The 26696-nt window shown below is 35.9% G+C and overlaps 2 protein-coding genes across 2 annotated transcripts in view; one reads left to right on the top strand and one right to left on the bottom strand.

Moving 5' to 3' along the window:
- CDC40 (cell division cycle 40) overlaps nucleotides 1-26696 on the top strand; it is a 53794-nt gene that overhangs the window by 14009 nt on the left and 13089 nt on the right. The window contains exons 3-8 of the mRNA XM_021008065.2: nucleotides 11894-12023; nucleotides 16383-16466; nucleotides 19473-19612; nucleotides 20304-20400; nucleotides 22406-22545; nucleotides 23433-23507. Coding sequence (XP_020863724.1) covers nucleotides 11894-12023; nucleotides 16383-16466; nucleotides 19473-19612; nucleotides 20304-20400; nucleotides 22406-22545; nucleotides 23433-23507 — 666 coding nt within the window. The remainder of the gene's footprint in view (nucleotides 1-11893; nucleotides 12024-16382; nucleotides 16467-19472; nucleotides 19613-20303; nucleotides 20401-22405; nucleotides 22546-23432; nucleotides 23508-26696) is intronic.
- The window catches only part of METTL24 (methyltransferase like 24), a 207670-nt gene continuing 205916 nt past the window's right edge, over nucleotides 24943-26696 (bottom strand). Inside the window, exon 6 of the mRNA XM_021008076.2 lies at nucleotides 24943-25083. Within this exon, the coding sequence (XP_020863735.1) occupies nucleotides 24995-25083 (89 nt within the window). The 3' untranslated portion in view covers nucleotides 24943-24994. The remainder of the gene's footprint in view (nucleotides 25084-26696) is intronic.

Raw genomic sequence — 26696 nt, 5'->3', positions numbered from 1 at the left:
AGCATAACCAGAGGAACAGGCAGACTCCAGCTCTGAGAACCTCCACACAGTGTGCTTCAGTGTATTCCTGGAAATGCAGAAACACTTCACTGGCCTCAGCACACACTAGACACAAGCACTAGGACCCTGGCTCAGCACGACTAAGCTGCCAGACCCTTATGGCCTCCAGGAACACCAGCCAACTCCTTCCCCACCCCCTCAGCACAGCACCAGATATGAGTGAACCCTGTGGACTTCAGGGCAACATCAGTGCAGCACCAGGTAAACAGCCAGGGCCTGCAGCCCCTGGCACAAGAAGCCTGAGACAGTGCTCCTTCCACCCTGGGAGCAGCGCTCAAATTTAAAAGAAAGGAAAAAGGCCAAAAAAGATGAGCAAAAAAGAATCTGACCATAAAAAGTTGTTGTGGTGACAGGGAAAAGGAAGACAAACTCAGAGGAGAATAACAATGTCAAAATACCTGTGGGCAAAACCTCCCCCAAAAATGGGAAGTGGTCTCAACCCCAGAAAGAACTAATGGAAGAGCTCAAAAAGGAGTTTTAAATTATATGAGAGAGGTAGAAGAAAAATTGGGAAAAGAAATGAGTGATTCAAGAGAATTATGAAAAAAAAAAAGAGTCAGCAGCTTAGAAAAAGCCCACAGCTGCTTAAAAAGTAGAATTGGCCAAATGGAAAAGGAAATACAAAAATCCGCTGAAGAAAGCAACTCCTTTAAAAGTACAATTAGCCAAAAGAATAAAAAAAAGTAGGGCCTGCTAGAAGGCGAAGTGGATAAGGTCCAGCCTTGGAGTCAGGAGGACCTGAGACACATGTGCCTCAGACACATGACTCTTACTAGCTGTGTGACCCTGGGCAAGTCACTTAACCCCAATTACCTCACCAAAAGGCAAGAAAAAAAAATAATGAAAGTAGAAAAAAAATATAAAATATCTCATGGGAAAAACAAATGACCTGGAAAATAGATCCAGGAGAGACAATATCAGAATCATTGGACAACTTGAAAACCAGGAGAAGCCTTGTAGATGATGAGGCTCTGTGGGTTTTCTCATATGTGGATGACGTTGTGCTTGTTGTTGTTTGTCCTTCATTCTCAAAGAGGACCATGGCATCAGAAAGGTGATGCCATGACTTGTAAATGAATTGGATTTAAGTGAGGGAGGGCTCTGCAAAGTTGCCAGCCTCACTTTCTCCTCCAGAGCCACCTAGCAAGATATAAATCAGGACAACTGGAGATGTCCCCTGGAGATGTAGTAGGAGACTTTGGCCTTTTTAAACTTGTCTTTTTAAGACCTTTTTAAGGTCTTTTCCAGGTCTCATTTTCATTGAGGCAATGCCCATTCAGTGATTAAGGCTAGGTAAGATCTGAGAAGGGAGGGACCCTCAGGGAATCTGGCCAAAACAGAAACAATTACTTTTCTTCACATTAGGTCTGAGCCATCAGGGGATTAATGTCAAGCTCTAGAACCCTGCAAGACTCTTCTGATTAGCCTAACTGTACGCTGAATGGATAAAGAATGCTTATTAAGTAAAACAAATTCTCAAATTAGCCATGTCAAAAAAAAAATTTTAATTCTGCATATTAGTCTGTCATCTCTTTCTCTCTCATGAGATGGGCAGGATTCTTCTTTACTAGTTCTTAGGAATCATGGTGGTTCAATTGGTTGACCAGAGTTCTTGATGTATTTCAAAATTGCTCATTTTAAGCTATATTGATGTTGGACTTCAAAAAAAAAGTGCATTACTAAAACAGCTCATTTATGAATGCTGTTTTGTTTTAGTTGTGTTAAATGCTGCCGATAACTGAATCATTGTATTCTAATAGCAGCAGTTGTTACAAAAGCTTCCTACCTTGGCATTATAAAAGGAAAAGTGCTCTTTTGAAAAGATTACTTTTTATGTCTGTTAACACAGGGAAATTAGTCTAAAACATAGTTACATGGGTATCTGTCCATTACTGTTTTATTTCATTTAGTTATTTTGGAAAATAGTTTTTTACTTTTTAAATTTTTTTCATCTGTGTTTGTGAAAGTCTTGAACTCTGTTTTTGAAGGGAGCAATATGGAATAAGACTAGAAAAGTATGTAGAAGCCTGTTGCCTGCAACTAAGTGAGGCACCTCACAGGAGAGTGTGAAATGAAGAGACCTGGGCCAGGCCGGTCAGTGAAGACTGAGCCATTTATTAATCTGAGGGTCCGTTTAAATAGTAAAAACTAACCCCAGGCCTAATGTGCTACTTTAATTATACATACCTGCTTGTTATCAAGGTTCAAGGATCAGTTAGAGCATTCTAAAACCTCCCCCAGCATGGGAAATTGGTGAGCCCAACATTCTGAGTATGTGAGCCCTTAAGGGTAGGAAAAGGAAAGAGTCAAGCTCTGACCTAATTTCCTTATCCCATATTAGACTCCTCAGCTCTGGCCCTCAACAGAAGCCAGATAGTGGAGGACCTTGGATACATGCTGAGGGCTTTATATTTTATCTTGGAGGCATCAGGGAGCCACTGAATGTTTTTGAGCAATTCTTTAGGCAAGAATATCTTGGCTTCTGTGAGGAGAATAGACTGGAGAGATGTTAAAATGAAATCTGGGAGACCAATAGGAAGCTATTAAAATACTCCAACTTAGAAGTGATGAGACACTGAAATAGGATGACATCCATGTGAATGGAACAAAGGTAACCAGTGCAAGAGAAGTTGTGGGAGTAGGCTTAACCAGACTTGGCAAATGATGGTGGACATGGATGTTGAGCTAGAGGGAGAACTCAAAGGTAAATGTGGAGTTTTGAACCAAAATAACAGGAAAGATGGTATCCTAACCTGAGAGAACTTCAGTGACTGGCAGATTGTTGGGGACTGAGGAGGGGATCAAGGTGAGATAATCAGTTCTGTTTGGAATGTGTTACATTTCAGTTGCCTATGAGACATCCAGGTGGAGATATTTTAACACTCAGTGAGTTTAAGTACACCAGAGTTCTGGGGGAAAGTCCCAGGATGAAGGAAGCCATGGGAGAAACACATGCTAAAGGAGATAGGGAAGAGTTGATCTAATAAAAGAAACTGAGGAATAGTCAGACAGATAAAGAATAGAACCAAAGGAGAGCAATATTACAGCATCCAGAAAAGAAGAGGTATTTAGGAGGAGGAGATGGTCAGCAGTGTTAATATTTCAGAGAGGTCAAGGAAGAGATGAGTGAAAAAGCCCATTGAGATTCATTGGTAACCTTGGAAAGAGCAATTTCAGTCTAGTGAAACTGCATGGATTGTAAAGGTTTAAGAAGTGAGTAGATCATGAGAAAATGGAAGCAGAAAGTGTAAAGGATTCTTTCTTCAAGTCTGACAGTCAGTGGAAGAGAGGGAAGGGAGTTTGAAGAGATGCCAACACCAAGTAAAGATTTTTGTTTGTTTTTTGAGGATGGGGTAGACCTAAAAATCACAAAACTTATTTTCTAGAAAATGGGGATGTCACTTCTAAGGAGGGACAGGGTCAAAAGAGAGAATAGAGTAAATGGGAGCGGGATGGGATTAAGGAAATATACTTAGTTTTTCCACAACATGATTACTATGGAAGTGTTTTACGTGACTATACGTTATAACCTATTTTGAGTTGCTTGCCTTCTCAATGAGGATGGGTGGGGAGGGAGAAAGGAAGAAAATTTGGAACCCAAAATTTTAAAAACAGATGTTAAAAAAAATTGTTTTCACATGTTAACTGGGAAATAAGATATATAGCCAATGGGGTATAGAAATCTATTCTGCCCTACAGGAAAATTGAACGGGAAGGGGATAAGAGAAGAAGGGGAGAGATAGAAGGGAGGGCAGATTAGGGGAAGGGGTATTCAGAATGCATGCCATCTTGGGGTGGGGGGAGGGACAAGATGGGGAGAAAATTTGGAACTCAAAATCTTGTGGAAGTGAATGTTGAAAACTAACAATAAATAAAGACATTAAAAAAAAGAAAATGGGGACACCAGTAAATAAGGCAAATTTAAAGATATGAGAGAGAGAGAGAGAGAGAGAGAGAGAGAGAGAGAGAGAGAGAGAGAGAGAATATGATAAGTTTCTAGAGGATATAGGAGAAGATAAGAGCACAAATAGGAGTTTCCCTTGACATGGAGAAGGGACCTCACCTTCCTCAGATCCTGGAATGATGGAGAAGATGAGTCAGGACATAGAGATGTGGAACAAGAGAGATATAGGAACTTAGGATCAGTTGATTGGGTCTTTCTTAGTAAAGCAGGAAGCAAGCTTATTTGCTTAGAGAAAAGGGTCGGGGTAACATTTGTAGACTTGAGAAAAGAGGTTTGAAATTGCTTCTAAGGTGTGTCAATCAAGGAGGAATAAAAGGATTATATTATAACAATAAGAACCTAACTTAAGTTAGATTGTGTACATTTGTAGTGGACCCAGTCAGCAGAGTTTTTTACTTCCTCCATTCAGCTGCACAGAAGTGAGAAGGGAGAATATGTGTGAACGTGACTGATCAGGGAAGAAAGTGCTGGGTGGTGGTCAATGATGGAGGAATGTGTATAGTTGAATTGCTTAACTACAGTCCATATTGAAGACAGAAAATGAAGCCATAACCAAGATAAAGGACAAGGAATTTCTTTTGAGGACTGCTTGTCCATATCCTTTGATCATGAATCTGTTGGAGAATAGCCATTATTCTTACACACATACACACACACACACACACACACACACATAGATATAGATATAGATATATGTATATGTATATATATGTGTGTGTATATATATATGTGTGTGTGTATATATATATATGTGTGTGTGTGTGTATATATATAAATATATATATATATATTTGAACCAGTTCGTTACATATCTTTAGCAGAGAAATGTGATGCAAAGATTTTTCTCTCCATTTTACTGTTTCTAATTTTAACTGCATTGATTTTGTTTGTGCAAAAACTTTTCAATTTTACGCAATCAAATTTTATCCATTTCATTTTCTGTGGTCACCTCTATCCCTTATCTGGTCATGAACTCATCCCCTGTCCATAGTTTCAAAGGGTATTTTCTTTTTTGCTCTTTTAATTTGTTTATGATATACACTTTTATATCTAGGTCATGTGTACATTTAGAACAATATGAGGTGTTAGTCTTAGACTAATTTCTGCCAAACTCTGCTGACTGGGTCCACTACAAATGAACACAATCTAACTTAAGTTAGGTTCTTATTGTTATAATATAATCCTTTTATTCCTCCTTGATTGACACACCTTAGAAGCAATTTCAAACCTCTTTTCTCAAGTCTACAAATGTTACCCTGACCCTTTTCTCTAAGTTTTCCCAGCAGCTTTCGTAGAGTAAACACTGTTTAAAAATTAACATTTTTATAATTAGGAAGATACTTAAATTACAAACAGTGGTCAAGAAAAGATCATATTACTTTGATATTAATTTATATTCTAAAAGTAAGAGTCATAAAAATTTAGAAATGGAAAGGATGTTAGGAATCTTTTCCAAACCTCATTTTACAGATTCAGGAAAGAGGAGGCAAAGAAAGATTTGGTGATTTTCTGGGAATTAAACAGCTTTTAAGTATCAGGGTCAAAACAAAAATCCTGGCATACTGATTATCCCATTAGTGTTTCCAATATATTTTGCTAATCTTTTGGTTTAGCTCCCTTAAATTGAAATCATTGGAAATTATAAAGGGTTCTTTCCAAATTCCTCAAGAAAAGTATTCTTTTCCATTATATTATACTCCTTGGAATCAGAGGGCCTGGGTTTGAATCCCTGTCACAGTCCGTAAAATGGGAATAATAATACACAACAAGTCGGTAAAGAGGGAAGTATTTTGTATTCCTCCTCCCCCAGTTGTTAGTATCCCTCATCCCCAAGACCATTGTTTATTTTTATATGTCTTGGAATCATTCATTTATTAACACATTATTCCTCAATAAAATGTAAACTCCTTAAGGCCAGGGGTTGTCTCACTTTTGTATCAGTATCCCTAATCTAGCATAGTGCCCAGCCTGTAGTTGGTACTTAAACAACAGTCATTTATTGAGTGCCTGCTATACTGGGGGTACAGAAATGGAAGTTTGTCTCAAGAAGATTTCATTCTTTTGGGAGAGACGATACGTACACATTTAAGCACCTACAATGTAATGGGTTGGGAAAGGGTGAGAGGCTGGAATGGCCTTGTGTAGAGGGTGGTATTTGAGCTAAATTTTAAAGGAAACAAGGGATTCTAAGAAGTGAAGGTGAGGAAGGCATACAAACATTAGTAAATGCCTGTTGGAAGATTGACTGACAGGGCTATATGTGAGTTATTGTTAACAGTGTGGTCCCTCCCTCTGCTGACGCAAATTACTAACTCTTCATCAGTTAGAATATGATCTTCATGAGTATCTGGAGCCTGAAAATTTCATCACCTCATCATCAGCCCTATAGTGATAAATATTTTTGAATTTAGGGCTGGTTGAAACCCACTAAATTAACTGTCAGTTCACTCAGTTAGATGAGATACAGACAGATACATGTGTATCATTTCAGGAGCATCTCCAGGGAACAATGAGTCACTGATCTGAATGATTACAAACATCTCTGATTTATATAAAGGAAAATATAGAAAAGTGGTTGGCTTTAGTACCATTTAACATGTCTTTTCTGCTGTAAATTTTTGCTCTACTTAATTTTGGTTTAAGTCTAAGATTATAAGTTGCAAAACAGTTGAGAGACTTTTCTTTCTAGGGATTCCAACACCAATAAAGTCATAGGTCCAAATGAAATCACCGGTCCAGAACAAAACAAAAAAAAAAAGAGAGAAAAGATATTTATTAAAGTACATAAGTATTCAATTATTCTTAATCTGGATTTTTATTTAAATGTTTAGATGCACATTTAGATAGTTCTGTTCACCATTACAGAGTCTAACCATAGAATATTAGAAGTAGAAGGGATCTTAGAGATCATTTAGTCCAACCCCTTGTTTTGCAGATGAGGAAAAGGGAACAGAGAGAAATGACTTGCCTAAGGCCACACATAGTGAGTGGCAAAGCAGAAACTAGCTTTTCTGACTCCTAGTCTAGTGATACTTCTACTATGTTATAATATTGCTTCTCCTTCCATGCCTTCTCCTGTGTATTTCCTGTCTATGATTTTAAATCAGTATTCCATAGAAAACCCATCCAACATGCTGGTGGCTCACCCCATGATTCTTTTGTTATCTCAGCTTTCCATTAATTCTAGCAATTTCTTGGCTTGTCCTTCATAATCTGTCTTGTCTATTGTCACATCCATGCCAGATAAGTGTAAAATTGGGGTAGCGTTCATTTCAAAAGATTTCTGGCTTTGCCTTTGCAAGCTTCAGGGTTGAGAAAGACAGTTGCCTTCTTCACTTGTGCATTAGAATAGAATAAGATGATTTCTAAGTATCTGGGCTTCTTGACAGGCCACTCACCTCAGGAGGTTATCTATTAGTGTAACAGTTAGGCTGTCCATCTGTTGTCTGCCATGCTCACTGTATGACTGACCTACCTGCCTTTGATGGCTTTTGCATATGAGAAATAGTGTAAGTCATCATTGATAATATATTGCATTGTACTTACACCCCCATACATCTTTCCATTGCCCTTTGGGGTACTTATAATTTTGGGTTTTTTTCCCAGATCATGGTTTTCTATCATATGTAACCACACAGTATTCTTTTTCTTAACTTTATTGATGTCTTTTGTTGTTATATTACAAAAATTTCCTAATATATCCCTTCTTCCTCCCCTACCTAACCTTTGTAACAAAGATTAAAAAAAAAAAGATAAGGTTTTGGGGGAGCAATTCAGGAAAACCAGCCATTTGGTAAAGGGTAGTGCAAACCAGCCATCTAGTAAGAGGGACTTTGAGTTCAAGTCCCAATTCTGGCACATATTGTCTGTGTCTCTGGAAAAGTCAGAGGCATCCAGGTGGAGTAGTAGATAAGAGGGCTGTACTTGGAGTGAGGAGAACCTGGGTGCAAATCTTTCCTCCGACACTTACTAACTATATGATTCTAGGCAAGTCACTTAACCTCTGTCTGCTTCAATTTCCTTATCAGTCAAATGAGAATAATAGATTGGAGGATCAAATCATCTTATGCATACGGTGTCCCAAAAAACATAATGCAGTAATAAGCTTTTAACTACGCTAAGACATTTGAGATACTCTGTATAAAGCACTTTGTGAACCTTAAAGCCTTTATTTAATTTTTTTTTCAATTTCAATTTATTATTTATTTTTAGCGTTCTTTTCTTTCTAAATTTTGAGTTCCAGATTTTCTTTCTCCCACCCCTCCTCCTCCACAGAGGAGCCAAGCAAAATGATATCAGTTATATATATGATATTATCATCAATGACATCAGAAAACATGTTTCCATCTTAGCCATGTCGCCCCAAAAAAAGCACAGAAAAAGGGACTTCACTTTGCACTCAGTTCATTGGTTCCCTCTCTAGAGGTCCATGCCTCCTATGCTACTCTTGTACATATCCTCCAATAAATCCTCCACAGTGGATCCTCTTGATTTGCTAGGGACCTTCCATTAGCTTTCTTGGCAATATTTCCACATCGGTGGAGTGCATAGACTTGTCAGCTATTCTTGATTCACGAGAGCCCAGTTTCTTTTCTGGTCATCCATCTCTTTGGTATCTTTTAAACACTGCTTCTTGTGTACAGTTATTTTTTGGTGGTATGTTTCAGCCAATCCATACCCACTGTACCCATCTCTATCACCCTTTGGATGGATGACCTGTGACTTTAAGTCTTGATTGGTATTCCATTCATAACTATATATTATCACTGGAAAAATATTGGTGTTGTCAGTTCATTTAGTCAGTATCTAATTTGTATCAGGCACTCTGTGCTAGATGCTGGGGATACCAACAAAACAGATTGTATTCTAAAGGAGCTTGTTCTATGAAGAAAACAATATGTACACGGAGAAGTCAATGTAGAGTAATATCTGTGGTTGGGGAGCACTAATAACGGGATATCAGGAGAGGTTTTGTGTTGGAAGTAGCCCTTCAGCTGAACCTTCAAGGGCACTGGGGTTTGAAGAGACAGCAGTAAAGAAGAAAAACATTCCAGGCCTGGGGATAGCCTGTAGAATAGTTCAGAAGTAGGAATGGAACATTGGTGTGTGAGGAATAACAAGTAGGCCAGTTTAAATGGAACATAGAGTGCATTTGTGAGGGGGAGCAAGTGATGGGCAATCTGTCTGGAAATCAGTCTGGTTGGAGCCACGCTGTGAAAAGCCTTAAATGTCAAACAGCGGAGTTTGTACATAATATTAAAGGCAAAAAACCCAAAAAAGTAGGCTTTTGTTTCAGGAAGAAGCTTGGAGTTATCAAAAGCACTTTGTAGTTTTGTAATTGCAATGCTGCTTTCCTCCATAATGATGTTAGACTCCTTTTATCAACCATCTCTGGGATCTTCCTAAGGTGTATACATTGATAGATGATACAAAATTATCTTTTTTTAAAAATTTTATTTTTCTCAACTACATGTAAAAAAATTTAACGTTCATTTTTAAAAATGTTGACTTCCAGATTCTTTCACTTCCCCTTTTTCCTCACCTGTTGAGTAGCAAAATTATCTTTGTTATTCTCTCTCAAAAAATCTGGTGTTATTTTAACATATGTTTGGGAGACATTTTATTATTGCAGGAGGACTTTTACCTCAGCATTTTGCTCCACAGACTCATCCGTTTTTCATTATCCACAGACAGTAAATACAGTGGAATCTTGTATGTTTGGTGCCTTTTTAGTCAGTTATGCTACTGTTAAGATGTGATATGCTATAGCATATCATTTGCAAAAGCCTGACCTACTGTATTCTCGTACTTTCACCAAGGATGTCCTCAGTAGGTGTGTAGACTATTCTTGTAAAGATTTTATAGAAATGGAGAAGTAGGCATGTGGGTGGGTAATTAATATTTACTCAATCATCTTTTATGGGTAGGAATAATGACTTTGTTTTTTTCTAGCCATTTGGTATTCTTTCTTCTTTCAGACACCTTGAAAATTGTCACCTCCAGCAATAGACTTCCTTTGTCTATTCCTAGTCAAGCCTACCTGCTTTTCCCATTTTTGTTGTCTTTACTATTTTTTCTTCTTCCTAACATAGGACATCAGGAACTGTAATGTTAAGGTACAATTATAATTGATAAAGAAAATAGTTTGTCTTAAGAAAACTTGAGAATTTTTTTTTTATTTCAACTTTTTGCTGTCCTTCTTGCAGTTTCGTCCATAAGTAAATTTGGAAAGATGTGGCCTAATTGAGTCTCTTGCTTAGCTTCCTGTAGACTTATTTTTCCCTCTACCACTTCTCAGTATTTTATAAAGCAGTAATGCTCCTAACTCATCTGTAAGTTTTTGCAAATTAATTTATATGTTAAACTAGTATCGCCCTTAGCTGCCCCTTCTTTTTATCTACTTGGCAAAGAGAGGTCACATATTTGCTGACTAAGGCATTTTGTTTTGTTAAATCTTCCTTAGAAAATTGTGATATTCTCAGTGTCTCTTCCTTGATTCACCATTTCACTTTTTTTCAATAATTTGTTTATATTATTGTAGTTGCTTCAGCAACAGATTGAGAAATTGTACTACCTCCATTGATAACAAGTTATTTCCTGTCAAGATGTATTTCGTTTCATCATTTTGTAATATTATTTGATAGTTGCCATATCCAGTACCTCTCAGCCATTTTTATGAAAAAAAAATATATATATATATTCATGAGGTACACTCATAAGGCTTATATATTGTCTACAACCCTTTGACCTCCTTCATCTTTTATTTCTTTGCCATATGTTCCAACACATATTTTGCCATCTTTTGCACAGTAAAGTGTGTGTGTATATACGTATATGTGTGTGTGTGTGTGTGTGTGTGTGTGTGTGTGTGTGTTGATTTAATTTGGAAGGTCTTAGAATTTCACTGTCTCATTATCCTTTGCAAGTGATGGTGGTATATAAGCAGAAAATATCATTATACAGCTCCTTTTGCTTGTGCTTATCATATATACTACAATGTGACATGACTAAATGTCCCTTCAAATGATGTTTTTCGACATGATGAAACCAATTCTGCTAACTCCTTTCAAGGCAAATCTTGCAGTTAGCAACAAATTCCTTTTGTCTTCTGGTTTCATTTATAGTGAAAATGTCAATATGAATCTGATTCATTTCCCCCAGTTTTAAGTCCTGTTGGTCACTGGACAGTCATTTCACATTTAATGCAACAAGAGTTAATGTGGTAATGTTTTTTGGCAGTCTAAAAATTGACATTCTTAGCCACTTACCCAGATTGCTTCCACTCTTTATTAAGCAGACTTTCTTGCTATGTCATTGGAAGGCTCTTTGCTTTTATTCACATTTATAAAATCCTTCCCAAAGATTTCTCAAACATTTAGCTTTTGTGACTAAATTATAGTTAATCGAGACTTTACTGTTATTAGGTTTGCTCAAAATCAGATAGATCTTTGTGCTAAAGCCAAATGCTTAAAAGGTTATGCTTTGATTAGACATATCTGTAAATGAAAGTATGATTGTATTGCTTGCAGTGAGCCAAGCTTACCAGGCATTTTCTTTTTAAACAATTTAAGGCAGAAGGTTAACATGATTCTTTTCTGTGAAATGCAAACAGAATCTTAATTCTTGAATATGAGCATTGTTCTTTCTTGCTGTTCAAACTGAATAGCCTCTTCATCTTAGTGCTGGAATCTTTAAATTTCCATTTTCTCCAGGGAATCCTGAAACATCTAGAGAAGGGATAGACTTGGAAGAATTGAAATTTAGTAGTTTGGTCTTCAGAATATCATCATAATGTAGCAAAAAAGATTTTCTGCTATTATGCATGTAGCTAATTCTTTAAATATGTTTTAATTCCATGTAATATTGCAGTTTGGACCAGAAAATCCCTTTAGGACTCAACAGATGGCTGCCCCTAGGAATATGCTTTCTGGATATGCTGAACCAACTCATATCAATGATTTCATGTTTGAACAGCAGAGGCGAACTTTTGCAACCTATGGTAAGACTTATAGCTTAACCTAATTGGAAGAGTGGATATTTCTTAATGATAGAAAAACAACATCTGGTTTTTTAGCCTACAGTTGTTGAATATCATATTTGTTTCATATGCGTATCTATTTTGTTACTTTTTTTAAGCTGGAAGATAAGAAACTTAGATTAGCATTTGGAAACAATTGTTGTTAAACTCTCTGGAGTTTACTAATATATTAATTCCCATTGTGGGCTAATAAGCAGTTATGGGTTCCTTAGAGACAGTATGGAGTAGTGGATAGAGGGCTGTCATGGAGTCAGGAAGACCTAGGTGTAAGTCCTGCCTGTGACATGAACTGGCTCTGTGATTCTGGGAAAGTTCTTTAACCTCTCAGAGCCTTGTGCAGCTCTCTTAAGACTATACATTACTGAGAAGGTGTGGGTCTGCATGGGCAGAAGGAGTTTCTTCATCCAGGAGTGGTAAGTCACAAAACTGGAATTCAAAGCCAGGTTTCCTGACTCCAAATTCATATTTCTTTTCAGTACTTAGGTAATGTATTGTCATTTCTTCCTCCTTCTGAAAAATAAATTGGAAAATGAAGCTTTGGAATCTTTCTACACACAATTTTTTGGTTTCAGTAGTAATCACTTTAATCCATGTGCACCTGTACAATGTTTAGTACATTTTACTAAGATCTGGAAAAAAGACAAATATTAAACTGTCCTCATAGATTTCACATTGTCGGGATATGACGCATGCACAAATAGTTGTAATACAAAATAATATGTGCATATGAGAAATGCAGGCACGACTTCACAATCTGTGGTAAGAACAGGCTCATCACTGATGGGGAAGTAATCTGAGTAAGCTTTGTAGATGAAAAGACATTTGAGGTAGGCCTTAAAGAATGATTTTTGTCCTCAAGCAAAGACAAAAGCCATAGTTAGTTCTTATTTCATATGCCTAAATAAGTAAGTTCTAAAAAAAGTATTCAGCCCTGTTCACCATCAATTCCCTTTGTTATCAAGGACAAAGAAAAATGAGTTAATGAAATAAGCAGAAGTCAACCCTTGTCTGAATTCTCATCTGAAATATGAATTAGTCTATTATTCTTTACACTCAACTAAAGTAGGTGTTTTGCTTTGGGGTTTTTTTGTTTTTGTTTTTTTGCTGCACAGTGTTCTTGGAAGGTGTGTCAAAATGGAGGGTCATGTTTTCAAAATAAGTATAGCAGAAAGCACACTAGATCTGATGTCAAAAACCCTGAATTTGAGCCCCATCTACTCTAGTAACTAAATGTTTGACCTTAGGTAAATCACTTAATCGTTCTGACCCTCAGTTTTCTCATCTATCAAATGGCATTAGTAATTGCCTTGCTTTTTTCTCTCAATAAATATTCTCTTTAGAAAGCAGAGAGAATCATTCCCTTAACTTTTAAAATGAAATCAGAAATAGCCTCGATCTTTTAAAAATAGCCTTTGATTCATGTCTTATCACTAGATGGCGCAATGTCAAATGAATGGTATAAAGTATAAGTCTTATCTGGCAAATTACAAGCTCATAAGGATTGTCTTTGTTGTGGCAAGAGTTGAAACTTGTAACAGTGTGAAGTGGATTTGCTAAATAATTTAATGAATGTTTTGATTCTGTCTTTTTTATTCCCCCCAAGTACTAGCAATTAGACCATGATTAGACAGTTTGGGAAATTTTAGGCAAAAATTATAATTTCTCCAATTCGTAGAATATCTTAAATCTGCCTAAAATTGGGCCTGTTGCAGACAAATTTACCAAAAGAAAGCTAATAGAAGTATTTTGGTTTTTTAAGTAAATAACACAAGCTTCAAAAAGAAAAAACAGACTATGCATATTGATAACTAAATAAAATAAAGATATTCATTGGCTAAAGCATGGTGCAGTGGAAAATAGGTCAGAATTGGGTAGATCTCAGCCAGACTTAGCCTCTTACTCCTAATAAGTACTTGAGATAAGAACTTCTCTTTGTTTTATTTTGTCTTGATGGTGAAAGACTTATACCATTGTCTGTCTACCTTAGGAAAAAATTGAATTTTTGAAAAAGGAAAATAAAAATAATGACAAATAAGAGAAGAACTTATAATGGATTTTAAACTCTAAAGAAGGATACACTGTTATCCAGATTGGTATTTTGGTTGTGTTATTGCACAAGATCTATGTATTTTGCCAGGTTAGGTGGATACTTTTCTATTTAAGAATAGTTAGTTAACTTTCATAAAATTGACAAAGGAGAATTAAGAAATATTTTGTTACTTTGAAAATTAAAAGTAATTTTTCCTCTATATCCACTCACATGCATTTAATTCCTATATATACATATATATATGTATATATATATATGTATGTGTATACATATATATATGTATGTGTATACATATATATATATATATATATATATATATATATATATATATATATATATATATGAAGTATGGGGTTGGATAGAACTGAATGGTTGTTGAAGAAAGCATGCAAGGGAATTAGGGAACAGAGGGAACTTTGTGTAAGGCAGCAAAAATGGCACCGGACTTGGAGTCAGAAGACCTGGGTTCAAAACTACCTTGTATTAATTTTGTATATATACTTATATACCTATTGTTAGACTGACGGCAGGGACTTTTATTTGTTTTTTCTTTTTATTGACAGTGCTTAGTACAGTGCCTTGCAAAAATCAGGTACTTGATAACTCCTTTTTGGTTGGTTGATTTGATTACTTCTGGCTCTGCTTCTTACTACCCATGTGGCCATGAGCAAGTCACCTAACCAATCTGGGCCAGTTTCCTCGTCTCTAAGATTAGAGGTTGATCTCTAAAGTCTCTTCTAACTCCTATGATTTTATGAACTCTACTTTTTTCTTCCATGCAGAAAAGTTAGAAAGGGGGTACAAAAAAAGGAGGGTTTTTATTGATAGTGGTGAACAGAGAAGAGGGAGCACATTCCCTCCTTCTAAACAAAAACTGTAGCTGAATTTGGGGGAATACATGGAGGCAGGAAGAACCAGAAAACTCTCTCATTTATCACCAGAACTTTAGTGCACAGGTATGTATGTAGAGACAGGTCCAATTTTAAAGACTAGTTTACTATCCATACAAGTCTTCATTAGTTGTGTTGCTTTTTTAGTGGGGTATCAACTTAATTTTTTTTTAGCTTCTTTAAAGTCTCATTCAACAAGTTCATGTGCAGTGAATTTTCTGTACATTAAAGGAATGAAAGACTAAATTGACTCATGGGATTTGAACCTGTGATTTCAGGGATCCTGCTCCAAAGCTGCTTTCCTATCATCAAGCTATCTCTTCTGGCTAAGAAAATATTTTAATGCTGAAAAGTAAATGCAAATGAACTAATAGCCAGGTGGTTGGTTCTATTCTAGCATGTCAAGAGGGTGAGTTGAGCACCTGTACCATTTAGCTTATTAAGCACTTATTATCAAGTATATTTGACTTAAATCTTGATTCTTGAGAAAGCAGAGTCTTTACTAATAAGCTTTAGCTGAGGAATAAAAACTATCAACTTGCATGTGTCCACAAAGATACATACGTTTACTATTCCTAACTCCCGCCCCCTCTATGTCTAAAAAGTATCTATATTAAAATATTCCATATAAATTCTCTGTGGAAACAAATTATGGCCTTGGTGGTTTATGATACTGAGATTAAGTTGCCTTTGGATGTTCAAGTGACATATGCTTAAAGAGTATTATAAAATGTGTTATTTGTTTTCGATTAGTATTTGGCCCTTTTTTCCTTGTTTCCAAAACCCTCTAGAGACCTCTAGGTAATGTATTTTTAAATTAGTCACCTACCACTGAAATATCTCAATCTGGGGTGATTACAAATAAACTATCATTTTAGGGTAGGAAGTGAAGAATATTCTTACCAAAAATAGAAATGAGCATTTTCCAAAATGTACAGCAAGGTGTTAATTTTTAAAAGTTCTCTTCCCCACCCTATTTCATGTAATTTTAAAAAAAAATTGGTCTTTTCCTAACTAAACCTTGGAATGTTGGGTATCAGTAAATAATTAAAAGTGATTACTACTTTATGATTGACCTTTTTAGTGTATTTGTATATACATATATTACTGTCTTATTAGAAAGTAGACAAAGGTTTAAACAACCAGCAAAGATCTTAGTAATTTTAGTGTGATTAATTTCCTGAAAGAATAGTCTTTATCCTTTTCGGTTGTGGATTTAACTAGAAATATATGACAGGGAAAGATGATTGCTTTTAAGTGAAGAGAATTGTTGATGCATTTTAGTCGAGGAAATGGGATGTGAAGTTATTTATGCAATTATAAAATTGTGACTGGCAAAAAATTCAAATGACAGTTTGCCCCCCCTTTTTTAAAATTTAGGTTATGCATTGGACCCCTCATTAGATAATCATCAAGTTTCTGCTAAATATATTGGGTCTGTAGAAGAAGCTGAGAAAAATCAAGGTAAATTATTTCAATATCTGATACTTGCATGCTTCATTATATCAAGGATCTATAATTTTGTCAGTATGGATGCTGCCTTTCTCTAGCCTAATGGATGGTCTTTAAGAGTTGCTGTAGAAGAAAAATTCATCAGCTTCATGATGAGCCTTTCCAAATTTAACTAGGCTAGAATTTGAACAATAAATACTGAGTCCATCCTTGCACTTGATTCTATTGTAAATTGGTCACTCCCATTATATAGTAATACTTGGGTTTTTTTTCTGATTTTTGAAGGTGTGGGTATATTTAAGCAATTTTCTTTTTGTGCCATACAAAGGACCAGTTTTGTTCTTATAGTAATACATATGGTTTTTCCAGGTGCCTGGCAGGGGGGCTCAGGAAGGGAGAGGTGGGGGGAATGATAGCCTATTGTATAGCCTGAATACTTGGAAAGCTGTTCAATGCTAACAAGACATGTATGTCTGTGTAGTAAATAATCAATATAATTTTGTATAAATTTTTTTTAAACATCAACTTGCTCCAGATTTTTGCTAAAACATAAATGTGTAGCCATTTTATTCCTTGAAACTTGTTGTAGTATAATATATCTGTGTCACCAGCAACCCATTTAAATTTCTCTGCTCGATTCTACTGCCTTTCTAACCTTTTGCTACTCTCTTCAGACTCTCAGTCAAAGATAGAATTTTTCTTTCCCTCCTCTTTTATGATCTGCAGCATGTTTACCGCCCTGCAGATAATCTTTTCTATTTTGGCCTTTCCTGTGTTTCCTTTTCCACATGGACAGAGACCAGTTTCAGGTCTGGCATGGTTCCAGTTCAGCCATGGCAAATGTAGTACATCCCTAGCACCTGACCTAGGAGTTACCATTAGAAGATGGAAAGACTGTGTTCATGAGAAGATTTCTCTGTCCCCCATCTGCTGGGGACAACAATGGTTTCAGCCACCTTGACTGCTTAGTAATTCTATTTAAATCTTCATCATAAGGAAGAGTGAAATAACCTAATGCTTATTGGATTGAACTGACTCTGGATTTCATTTTCTGGACTGCTTCTGTCATCATTTACTGTAAATCATTCAAGGCTAATTACAGAATAAACCGTTGTTCAAAAATTAACTGCACATATGTGAACATTTTAAAAATTATAATGAGATATTTATATTTTCTTGATGATGGAAAAAAGCCCATAGCAATATAGAATCTCTGACAGAAAATAAATCCTGGAGGCAGCTAGGTGGCACAATGCATAGAGCACCGGCCCTAAAGTCAAAAGGACCTGAGTTCAAATCCGGCCTCAGACCAAATACTTGACACTAGCTGTGTGACCCTGGGCAAGTCACTTAACCCCAATTACCAAGAAAAAGAAAAGAAAAGAAATCCTGTATCTTTGTTTAAATAAACAAATTGCATAAGTACAGGATAGTGGAAACCAGAATTGACAATAGTTCTTGTGCTAGAAGACAAGCTTATTACAGACCACCAATGTGGTATACCTAGGTGGGGAATAAAGTTCATATGATCAACTCCAGATTATAGCAAATATTAGTCTTATTGTGGTCTTTGCTAGTGGCCACATTTGGAATATTTTAATGCTATGTGCTGCATTTTAAGGAGATAATCAAAGTGTTTCCAGAGGGATAAGATCTAAGATGGTGAGAAGTGTGGAAATATTAAGGAAGAGATGAAGAAACAGGGGGTATCTGGCCTGGAAATAAAAAAGACTGGGGGTACATCAGAAATGCTGTCCTAGGAGAAGGAGATTTGTTCTTGCTACAGAGGGCACTACTAAGACCAATAAATTAATGGAGGTTACAGGGAAACTAATTTTAGCTTAATATTAGAAAAACAGGTTTATAATAACTAGATCTATTCAGTAGTCCAATAGTAAAAAGTAAAATAGTAAAAAAAAAAGTAAATAGTAAATATTAAGCAGCTCTGTGTCAGACATTGTGCTAAATACTGGGAATTCAAGGAAAGGTAAAAGTCTCTGCTCTCCAATGTCTAATGGACAACAATAGAATAAATTGTCATGTAAGATAATGAACTCTCCCTGCCACTGCCGTCATTGAAATTATTCAAGCAGAAAATAGATGACAGTCTGTTAGTGTTACGCTAGTATTGGCAGCTAAATATGATGGTGGATAAAGGTGCTGGGCCTGGAGTTAGGAAGACTTGGGTTCAAATGAGGCCTCAGATACTTACTGTGTAACCCTGGGGAAGTCACTTAACCTCTCTTTGCCTCAGTTTCCTTAACTTTAAAATGGGAATATAACAGGGTTGTTATGAGGATCAAATGAGATAATATTTATAAAGCAGTTGGTCCTGCACCTGGTACATAAAAGGCATTATATAGATGTTTATTCCCTTCCCTTTGCTGCTGAAGAAATTTCTGCATTGGTTGACTGTTTGAACTAAATGCCCTCTAGCTCTAAAATTCTGTAATCAGATGTCAGCTTTATATTAAGATCACTCGAAAACATCGCAAACTGATATTAATACAGCCATATTTACTTTGTAATCTTGTATTAAATGATAAGTAAGCCAAAACATTTTGGAAGTTGGCTTTGAACTGAATAGGTTCTTTAAGTGACAATCTACCACTTCATAAAAAATAAAATAAAATGTCTAAGTTGACAGCTTAATAACAAATTTTATTCATTATTTAATTTGCAGTATTAAACTGTTATTTCTTTGAAATTGGAGGTGCTGTGGTCAAAGTAAAGTTCATTCAGAGAGGATTCTGTGTTATTGAAAAGTTATTCAATTTCCTGATTCATTAAACTTTGAAGAATATTTAAATATTATAATAGCATGTATAAAGCACCTTAGTGGCCAGAGGGCTTCCTTACCAAAAGAATGGATTACAAATTGTGGTGTGAGACTCTATGGTTAAGCTTTTGTTTCTTTGCCTTGTGTTATATATGCTTTGAAAACTCTGTGTCTATTCATTATCACTCCCTGTGTAAGTAATATTCATCTTTACTAAATATGTTTGTGATGTCTTACAGGTTTAACTGTGTTTGAAACTGGACAGAAAAAAACAGAAAAGAGAAAAAAGTTCAAAGAAAATGATGCATCAAATATTGATGGTTTCTTAGGACCATGGGCAAAATATGTAGATGAAAAAGAAGTGGCTAAACCTTCAGAAGTAAGCACTAATATTTCTTGTTGGCCTTACATGTATGTACTCTCTAAGGGATGTAAGAATGTTTCTACTAAGCACTGATACTCTGTTTATGTTATGTTTTTAGGATTATTTTAAGATCATGTCTCCCATGTTGGAAATTCCAAACCAGTCTTATAATTCTGATATTGGTATCACTAAATATTTATGAGTATAAGTCAACCAAGGGAAAGATTTGAGCCCTCACTGTGTTTCTAGTACTATACTACACACTGAGTTCCAAAAGAAACAAGGTGATGCTAGCCATAAGAAACTTATGGTCAAGTTGAAAGAGTACCTAAAACCAAAACCCTCGTTCATTTTCTTGATTGCTTCCATTTGAATGTAAGCTCCTTGAGGGCAGTGACTTATTTTGCTTTTGTCTTGGCTCCTCAGAGCCTGACACATAGTAAAGGCTTAATTAATGCTTATTGATTAACAAGATATATTATGATTTTCCATTCTAAAGTTCTCCACTCTTTAAAATATACTCATTTTTCTGATTTAGGGGAAATTTGACCACTTTAAACTTAGGCATTATCTTTGCCACCACTTTTGTGCCATAAGAAGACCCTTTGTTATAGTCAGCGGGCTTTTTTAAGCAACTTATAGGTGATTTTAGTGTAAGGTGAGAGCTGGAACTTGAATTTTAAAGTAATGTACTTGATTTTTATAGGAAGAACAGAAAGAATTAGATGAAATCACAGCCAAGAGGCAAAAGAAAGGCAAACATGAGGATGACAAACCTGGGGAAGAAAAGACCATTTTACATGGTAATGTACTTTTTATACTGACTTCTCTTTTAAATCATACATTGAAAACTTTGAGTTTTTGTAAAAAAAAGTAGGTCTAGGTACACAATCTGGATGACACTGATTGTCCTCAGCATTAACTGAAATCATCCAGTTACACATTTAGATTCTTACGCTAGGTGAATTCTACAACACTAAAGTCAGTGAACTCTTAAGTATTCACTAATGGGAGCAAGAGTAACTTCAGTAATTAAATCTGGGTTGGAACCATTAATTTCATTCTCTAAATTTTGAAAAGAAATCTAGTAAAGGTAACTGGTGTCTCTTTCATTTTTTTCTTCTACCTCTGTATTTCTGATGGAGGTGCTAATGGTTAATAATATGGTAAAGAAAGAAGACATACCCTAAATAACCCTCAACTTCCTACATCGTTAGACATGCTTTTGAGGTAGAATGCTAATTTGATTCTCATTTCACACAGTAGCACTTGAAGTTTAAAAAATTCAAGTGTTTTAAAACATTAGTGTTATTTTAAAGATGCCTCATCTCGTGACAAATGTTTATACTTAATGTGGCTTTGAAAGTGCATTCATCTCCTCAGAGCACCCACTGTAGCACTGTGGGTACTCTTATATTCCTACTAGAAAATTTGCCCTGAATTTAAGAAAAAAGTGGTTTAGAAGAGGATTTAGACAAAGGGTGCAAATGGGAAAAGGAAAAACCATTTCTCCTGCTTGGAAAAGCACTTTTCTATCTATACTCCATTTTATTGCTGATTTAAGATGGCTTGCAACAAATGGCATCCATCCATGCTTAAATATTATTTCTTTTCCTCTCAGTATTGTAGATAAAGTTTCTGTTTATAATCAGATTCTTTCCTAATCCAGTACCTAATCATGGCCTGGAAATGGCCTTGGGTTGTGAATGTCTCAGCCAATTGAATGGTTATTATAAGGACACTTCATATTTATTCAGTGCTTTGAAATTTACGAAGCACATTACATATATTAGGTGGTGCAGTAGATGAGAGTGCTGGGCCTGGAATCAGGAGGACTTAAGTTCAGATCCAGCCTCAGACACTTACTAGCTGTGCGACTCTGGGCAAGTCACTTAACCTCTGTTTGCCTCAGTTTCCTCAATTATAAAATGGACATAATAGCACCTATCTTGAAGGGTTGTTGTGAGGATCAAATGAGATAAATTAAAGTGCTTAGCACAGAATAATTGCTTATTCCCTTCTCTCCCTTGCCTTATCTAATTTGATCCTCATAATAATACTGAGATAGGTGGGACAGATATGATTATGATGATGATGATGATAATGATGATTATTCCTGTTTTAGAAATGAGGAAACTTAAGTCTCAGAGTTTCAGTGACTTGCTTATGGACAACTAGCTAGTTCCTGTTGGAAGTGGGATTTGAATCCCAGACCTTCCCCAGCTCCAAATCACTGTATTGCCTTTCTAAGTTTTAGCGGGGCCTCCATGTTGCAGAAACTCTGAGGATAGGTTTAGGGACAAGTTGTTGTCTAAGGACCAGCCTAACTAAGTTTGGAGAGGCTTATCACCATCAAGTTGACCACCAGGTTACAGATTCTTTTGGTCATGGTAACTCATGAAGCTGCCTACTACAAAGTTGCTGTCTTGTGTCCATGGAGGGAATAAATAAATTGTGGAGCTTTAGAAATATAGGTATAATCAAATGACTTTTCCTTCCACAACTATGTTATAAACTATTTTATAAATCACTAAATTGTAGGCATGACTAAGAGATTTCTTATTAAAAAGTGTGTATCTGACATTCCTTAGCAATTTAGAAATTTGACAGTACATCTAATTGCTAATAATAGCTATAATTCCAAGCAATTAAACTTGAACAAGTCTTTGTGATTATTGTGTTATTAAAAAGTAAGACGGACTCTTAAAAATGGCATAATCTTGTTTTAAAATGACTGCAGAGCTATTTAATTTATAGCTTTGTTGTGAATAGTTTATTTATTCTCTTTTCCTTTGTCTTCTCTTTTAGTCAAAGAAATGTATGACTATCAAGGCAGGTCTTATCTTCATGTTCCTCAAGACGTAGGTGTTAATCTCCGTTCTGCAGTACCACCTGAGAAATGTTATCTTCCGAAAAAACAGATCCATGTTTGGTCTGGACATACAAAGGTAGAAACTGATATTTCCATTTTGTTGTAATGTCATTATAGAAAGGCCAGTTTTGAAAATTCAGTTATTAATTTTGGAAATAATGGTTTACACTGAGTTTCCCAACCATTTAAACACAACCAACCAAGTTGATCTTTAATACTGACTTACTTCCATAGCAGTGACAACTACCGCTATTTGCCCACCCTCCCTGTAGCTCACCAGAATCTCTTGTGGAGGATAGAGATGTGCCTGGAAGTCACTAATGCATTCACCTCCCTGCAGACAGTGAAGTCATTGAGTAACAGGGCAGGGGTGCTGTCATTGAGCCCTCCCTTCAGTTTCAGTAACTCCTCTTTATCTCCCCTGTTGGGATCTTTTCACATTGGAGGAGCAAAAAGTAGCAGGTGAGAAGGTAGCAATATTCAGACTAACTCAAGAAAAAACAAAATCATATTCAGCAGAGGCAAATAATTGGCATTTTAAGCTTATAAACAAATTGTATTCTGAAGGGTTTAGATAGAAAGAAGGTAGGAGGCATTTTATATTGAAATTCTTTGTTGGTTGTACTCATTCCAAGACCCACAATTTGCAGCTTTTTACAAAAAGCTGTCATACTGCATTTGGGAGGGAGAAGGGGCAAATCAGCTGTTTGAATAAATCAGCAGTGCCCTCCCAATGAGTATCAATTGGTTTTTTGTTGTTGTTTGTTTTTTTCAAGGGACTTCAAAAGCTGTGTTTGCCCCAGGCATCTGTTCCTGAATTAATAATGAAGTTTAGTTTAGGACATAATTTTTGCAGGGAAGGAGAGACTAATGAATTCTATTGAGAATCTTTTTTTTTTTCATTTCTTATTTCACTATTTTTTTTTCCTTTTTCCAATTAATTATTGTAATGCTCATTTAAAGGGTGTCAGTGCTGTCAGACTGTTTCCTCTTTCCGGCCATTTGTTGCTGTCTTGTTCCATGGACTGCAAAATTAAGGTGAGATATTTCTAATATGTCATCACTGACCTGAATAAAATAGGAATATTGCATGGGTGTCCCAAAAGTCTTGGTGCGGCTTTAAGCTTTAATAGCTTTTAAATTGCTTTAAAGCTGTTTAAAGGCTTAGGCCTTACTAGCTGAAAACTGCACCAAGATTTTTAGGACCCCCTATATATAACTAGCATTTTTGCTTGGAAATTTGTGACCTTTACCATCATTTTACATTTGGGTTTGCCAAACTAGCTCTTAAGAGGCAGATTATTTTCTCATAGGCCACTATGTTTGAAATTTAGACAGCCTTATATTAGATAGGTAATATAGATGGGTGGTACCTTGTTTAAGGTTCTTGAGTCAATCGGTTGGGTTTTTTGGAAAGCTTAGATAAGTGAGATTACATGGATTAATTTTTTCATATTTTATAAATTACTAAAACAATAGAACCAATCACTATTATTACCTCATGTATGTCTAGGGTGCTTTCTAATTTTTAAAGAACTTTGACATTCAGTTATTGTTCGGTCATGTCTGACTCTTTGTGACCCTATTTGGAGTTTTCTTGGCAGAGATGCTGAAGTGGTTTGCCATTTCCTTCTCCAGCTCATTTTACAGATGAGGAAACTGAGGCAAACAGGGTTAAGTGACTTGCCCAGGGTCATATAGCTTGTAGGTGTCTGAGGTCAAATTTGAACTTGGTTCTTCCTGACTCCAGGCCCAGCATTGTATACTGTACCACCTAGCTGCTCTCTCATATTCAGCACCTCATTTTAATCTTTCACACATAGCAAAATCCTTCCAGCAGCCCTATGAGATTAGGAGGACAGCTTTTATTATCCTCACTTGGCAGATGAGGAAATTGAGGTTCTGAGAGGTTAAGCGTCACAGAGAGAGTAGAGTGACAGAGCCTAGACTGCCCCAGAAATCTTCTCATTCCTGCTTATCTTCCCACACACGCCAGCAGCCACAGCTGCTGCTGGACCACACTCTCTAAAGGAGGTGGGAAGCAGCACCATGGAGTAGAAAGAACTCTGGCTCTGGAGTCGGAGGACTTGGATTCATGTTCAGCCTCCAAGGCTGACTAGCTCAATGACCCCAAGGAAATTGCTTCACCTCAATCACTGAGCCTCAGTTTTCTCAGCCATAAGATGAGGGTGTTGGACTGGCTTCTGAGGTCCCTTTTAGCTCTAACTCTGTTGTCATTTAAAAACAATAGAGAGTAGGATTTGAAGAAATAATAAAAGCTAGATATAATATTGTGGTTTTTCTTACCCTAAATTTCAATGGTTACCTATTACTGCTTAATTGTACCTTTTTCTTACTGTGATTTAGAACCTTTACTTTGTTACACAGTATGTTGTGCTAAAAAAGCCCTGGGCTTTGTTCTCATACACAGCTTCTTCCTCTTTCACTTCAGTCAACTCCTACCTTCTTTAAAGTAATTTAGTGTCCAAAACTCCTACCTTTTTGTAGTTTATTGCAAAAGGCTGTTAATTTTCCTCTTTCATGCTCTTGGCTCTGGCACATGCCATTTCTCCAGTCACTCTCTGCCCATTTTTGTAAGGGGACATTAGTTCACCTGTAACAAAAATATTAAATTTTGCTAGCTTTATCTGTTCTGATGTGGTGTTTAAGACTTTTCTGGACTTTTTGTAGTTTTTGTTAAATACTAAAATAAGTATGTGTGACATTACCAGTTTGAGCTACTGTTGCAAAAAATAGCATTTATGATAATGTTTCAGTTATCTTTTTTCACTGGCATTCATATTTAGTAATAATGTATGAGAAGGGTAATAATGTATGAGAAGCCATTTGGATTAGTGGGTAGAAAACCACCTTGAAAGTCCAAATAACTTGTGTTCAAGTCTCAGCTCTGGCACATATTGACTCTGTGGCCCTGGGCAAGTCACATAGCTTTTCTGGGCTCCAGGCCACTCTCTAAAAACTGTTAAGTTGCAGGATACTTGGCCAGTCTTCATTGATAAAGGGAATTCCATTACTGTCTACTTTCCAGGCTGATGAAATCACAATTTCAGGCTCAAACAAATAAATGTTGAACATTAGTAGATACTCTTCTATGGTTCTTTTATTACATGTGATCAATATGCATGATAACAGATTCACATACTCAGTTTGAATGAATAAATAAAAAGAAATTTGGGTGACAAAAATAATTGTTTTGTTCTTAAATTGTACAGATCCTTTTTTTTTTGTAATGTAAATAATGTTTCTTTAAGCTCTAGTATCTGACAAGACCTGAGTTTTAAGATTAGCTTATCCTAGCTCCTAGGTTCTTTATCATGTACAACATTTTCCCATTTTAGTTGTTGAGATTTTCTGGGTGGTTTTGTATTAAATTTGTAATCAGTTCTTTGTACTTTCATTGTTGGTTGGGGGGGCATATTAGTTTTTAAAGTTTAATTTGGCTTATTAATTCTGTTACCTGTCTGGCACATTAGTTAGTGTAGTTCCTCAAACCATTTTAAAATGGCTGACTTTAAAAGGCTACAGCCTCGACAGCAATAGAAAAGGGACTTAGAGACTAACCTACCAAACTCTTTCCCTGTTACCTCTTTCTGACCAAAGACATTTAACCAAAGCTTTTTTCCTCTACAACTATTCTTAACTTTTTCTCAGCAAACATTCTTGTCTGGAATTCATTTACCATTCATGTCTCTTGTCATATAAAAAATGTCCCATGCCAAGGATTTATTATCTCACTATCAGGCAAAGTAAGATAATATTCCTTTCACATCTTTTCAGTAGTTTAAACTATATTTCAAAGGGTGTAAGTGGACCTGGAGTACAGGCTGACACTAATTAATAAAAATCCATTTATTAATTATATTCAACATGGGTAGCCTTTTTGACTCAGCTATTCTTTTTTTTAAAAAATATTTATTTTGGTTTTGTTTTTGAATTTTATTTTTAATTTATGGAATAGACAAGCATTTCCATAACATAGTACAATTTAAAAATAGATGATTGCGCATGAAACTGTAAATCTACTATGCACAACTTGCTATTCCTTTCAAATATACAACAAAATTATTATGTAATTTTTTTTCTTCCCTTTACTGTCCTAGAGATGGCTAACATTAGACACAAATTGGTGTGTGTGTGTGTATAATTGTTATATACATCTATTTATCAGTTCTTTCTCTAGATGCAGGTAGTGTCTTCATATGTCCT

Source organism: Phascolarctos cinereus, unplaced genomic scaffold (genome assembly GCF_003287225.1).
Source record: "Phascolarctos cinereus isolate Bilbo 61053 unplaced genomic scaffold, phaCin_HiC Scaffold_5;HRSCAF=322, whole genome shotgun sequence".
Lineage (NCBI taxonomy): Eukaryota > Metazoa > Chordata > Mammalia > Diprotodontia > Phascolarctidae > Phascolarctos > Phascolarctos cinereus.
Note: the sequence above shows the minus strand (reverse complement) of the source record. Positions and strands in the feature narration are given on the sequence as shown.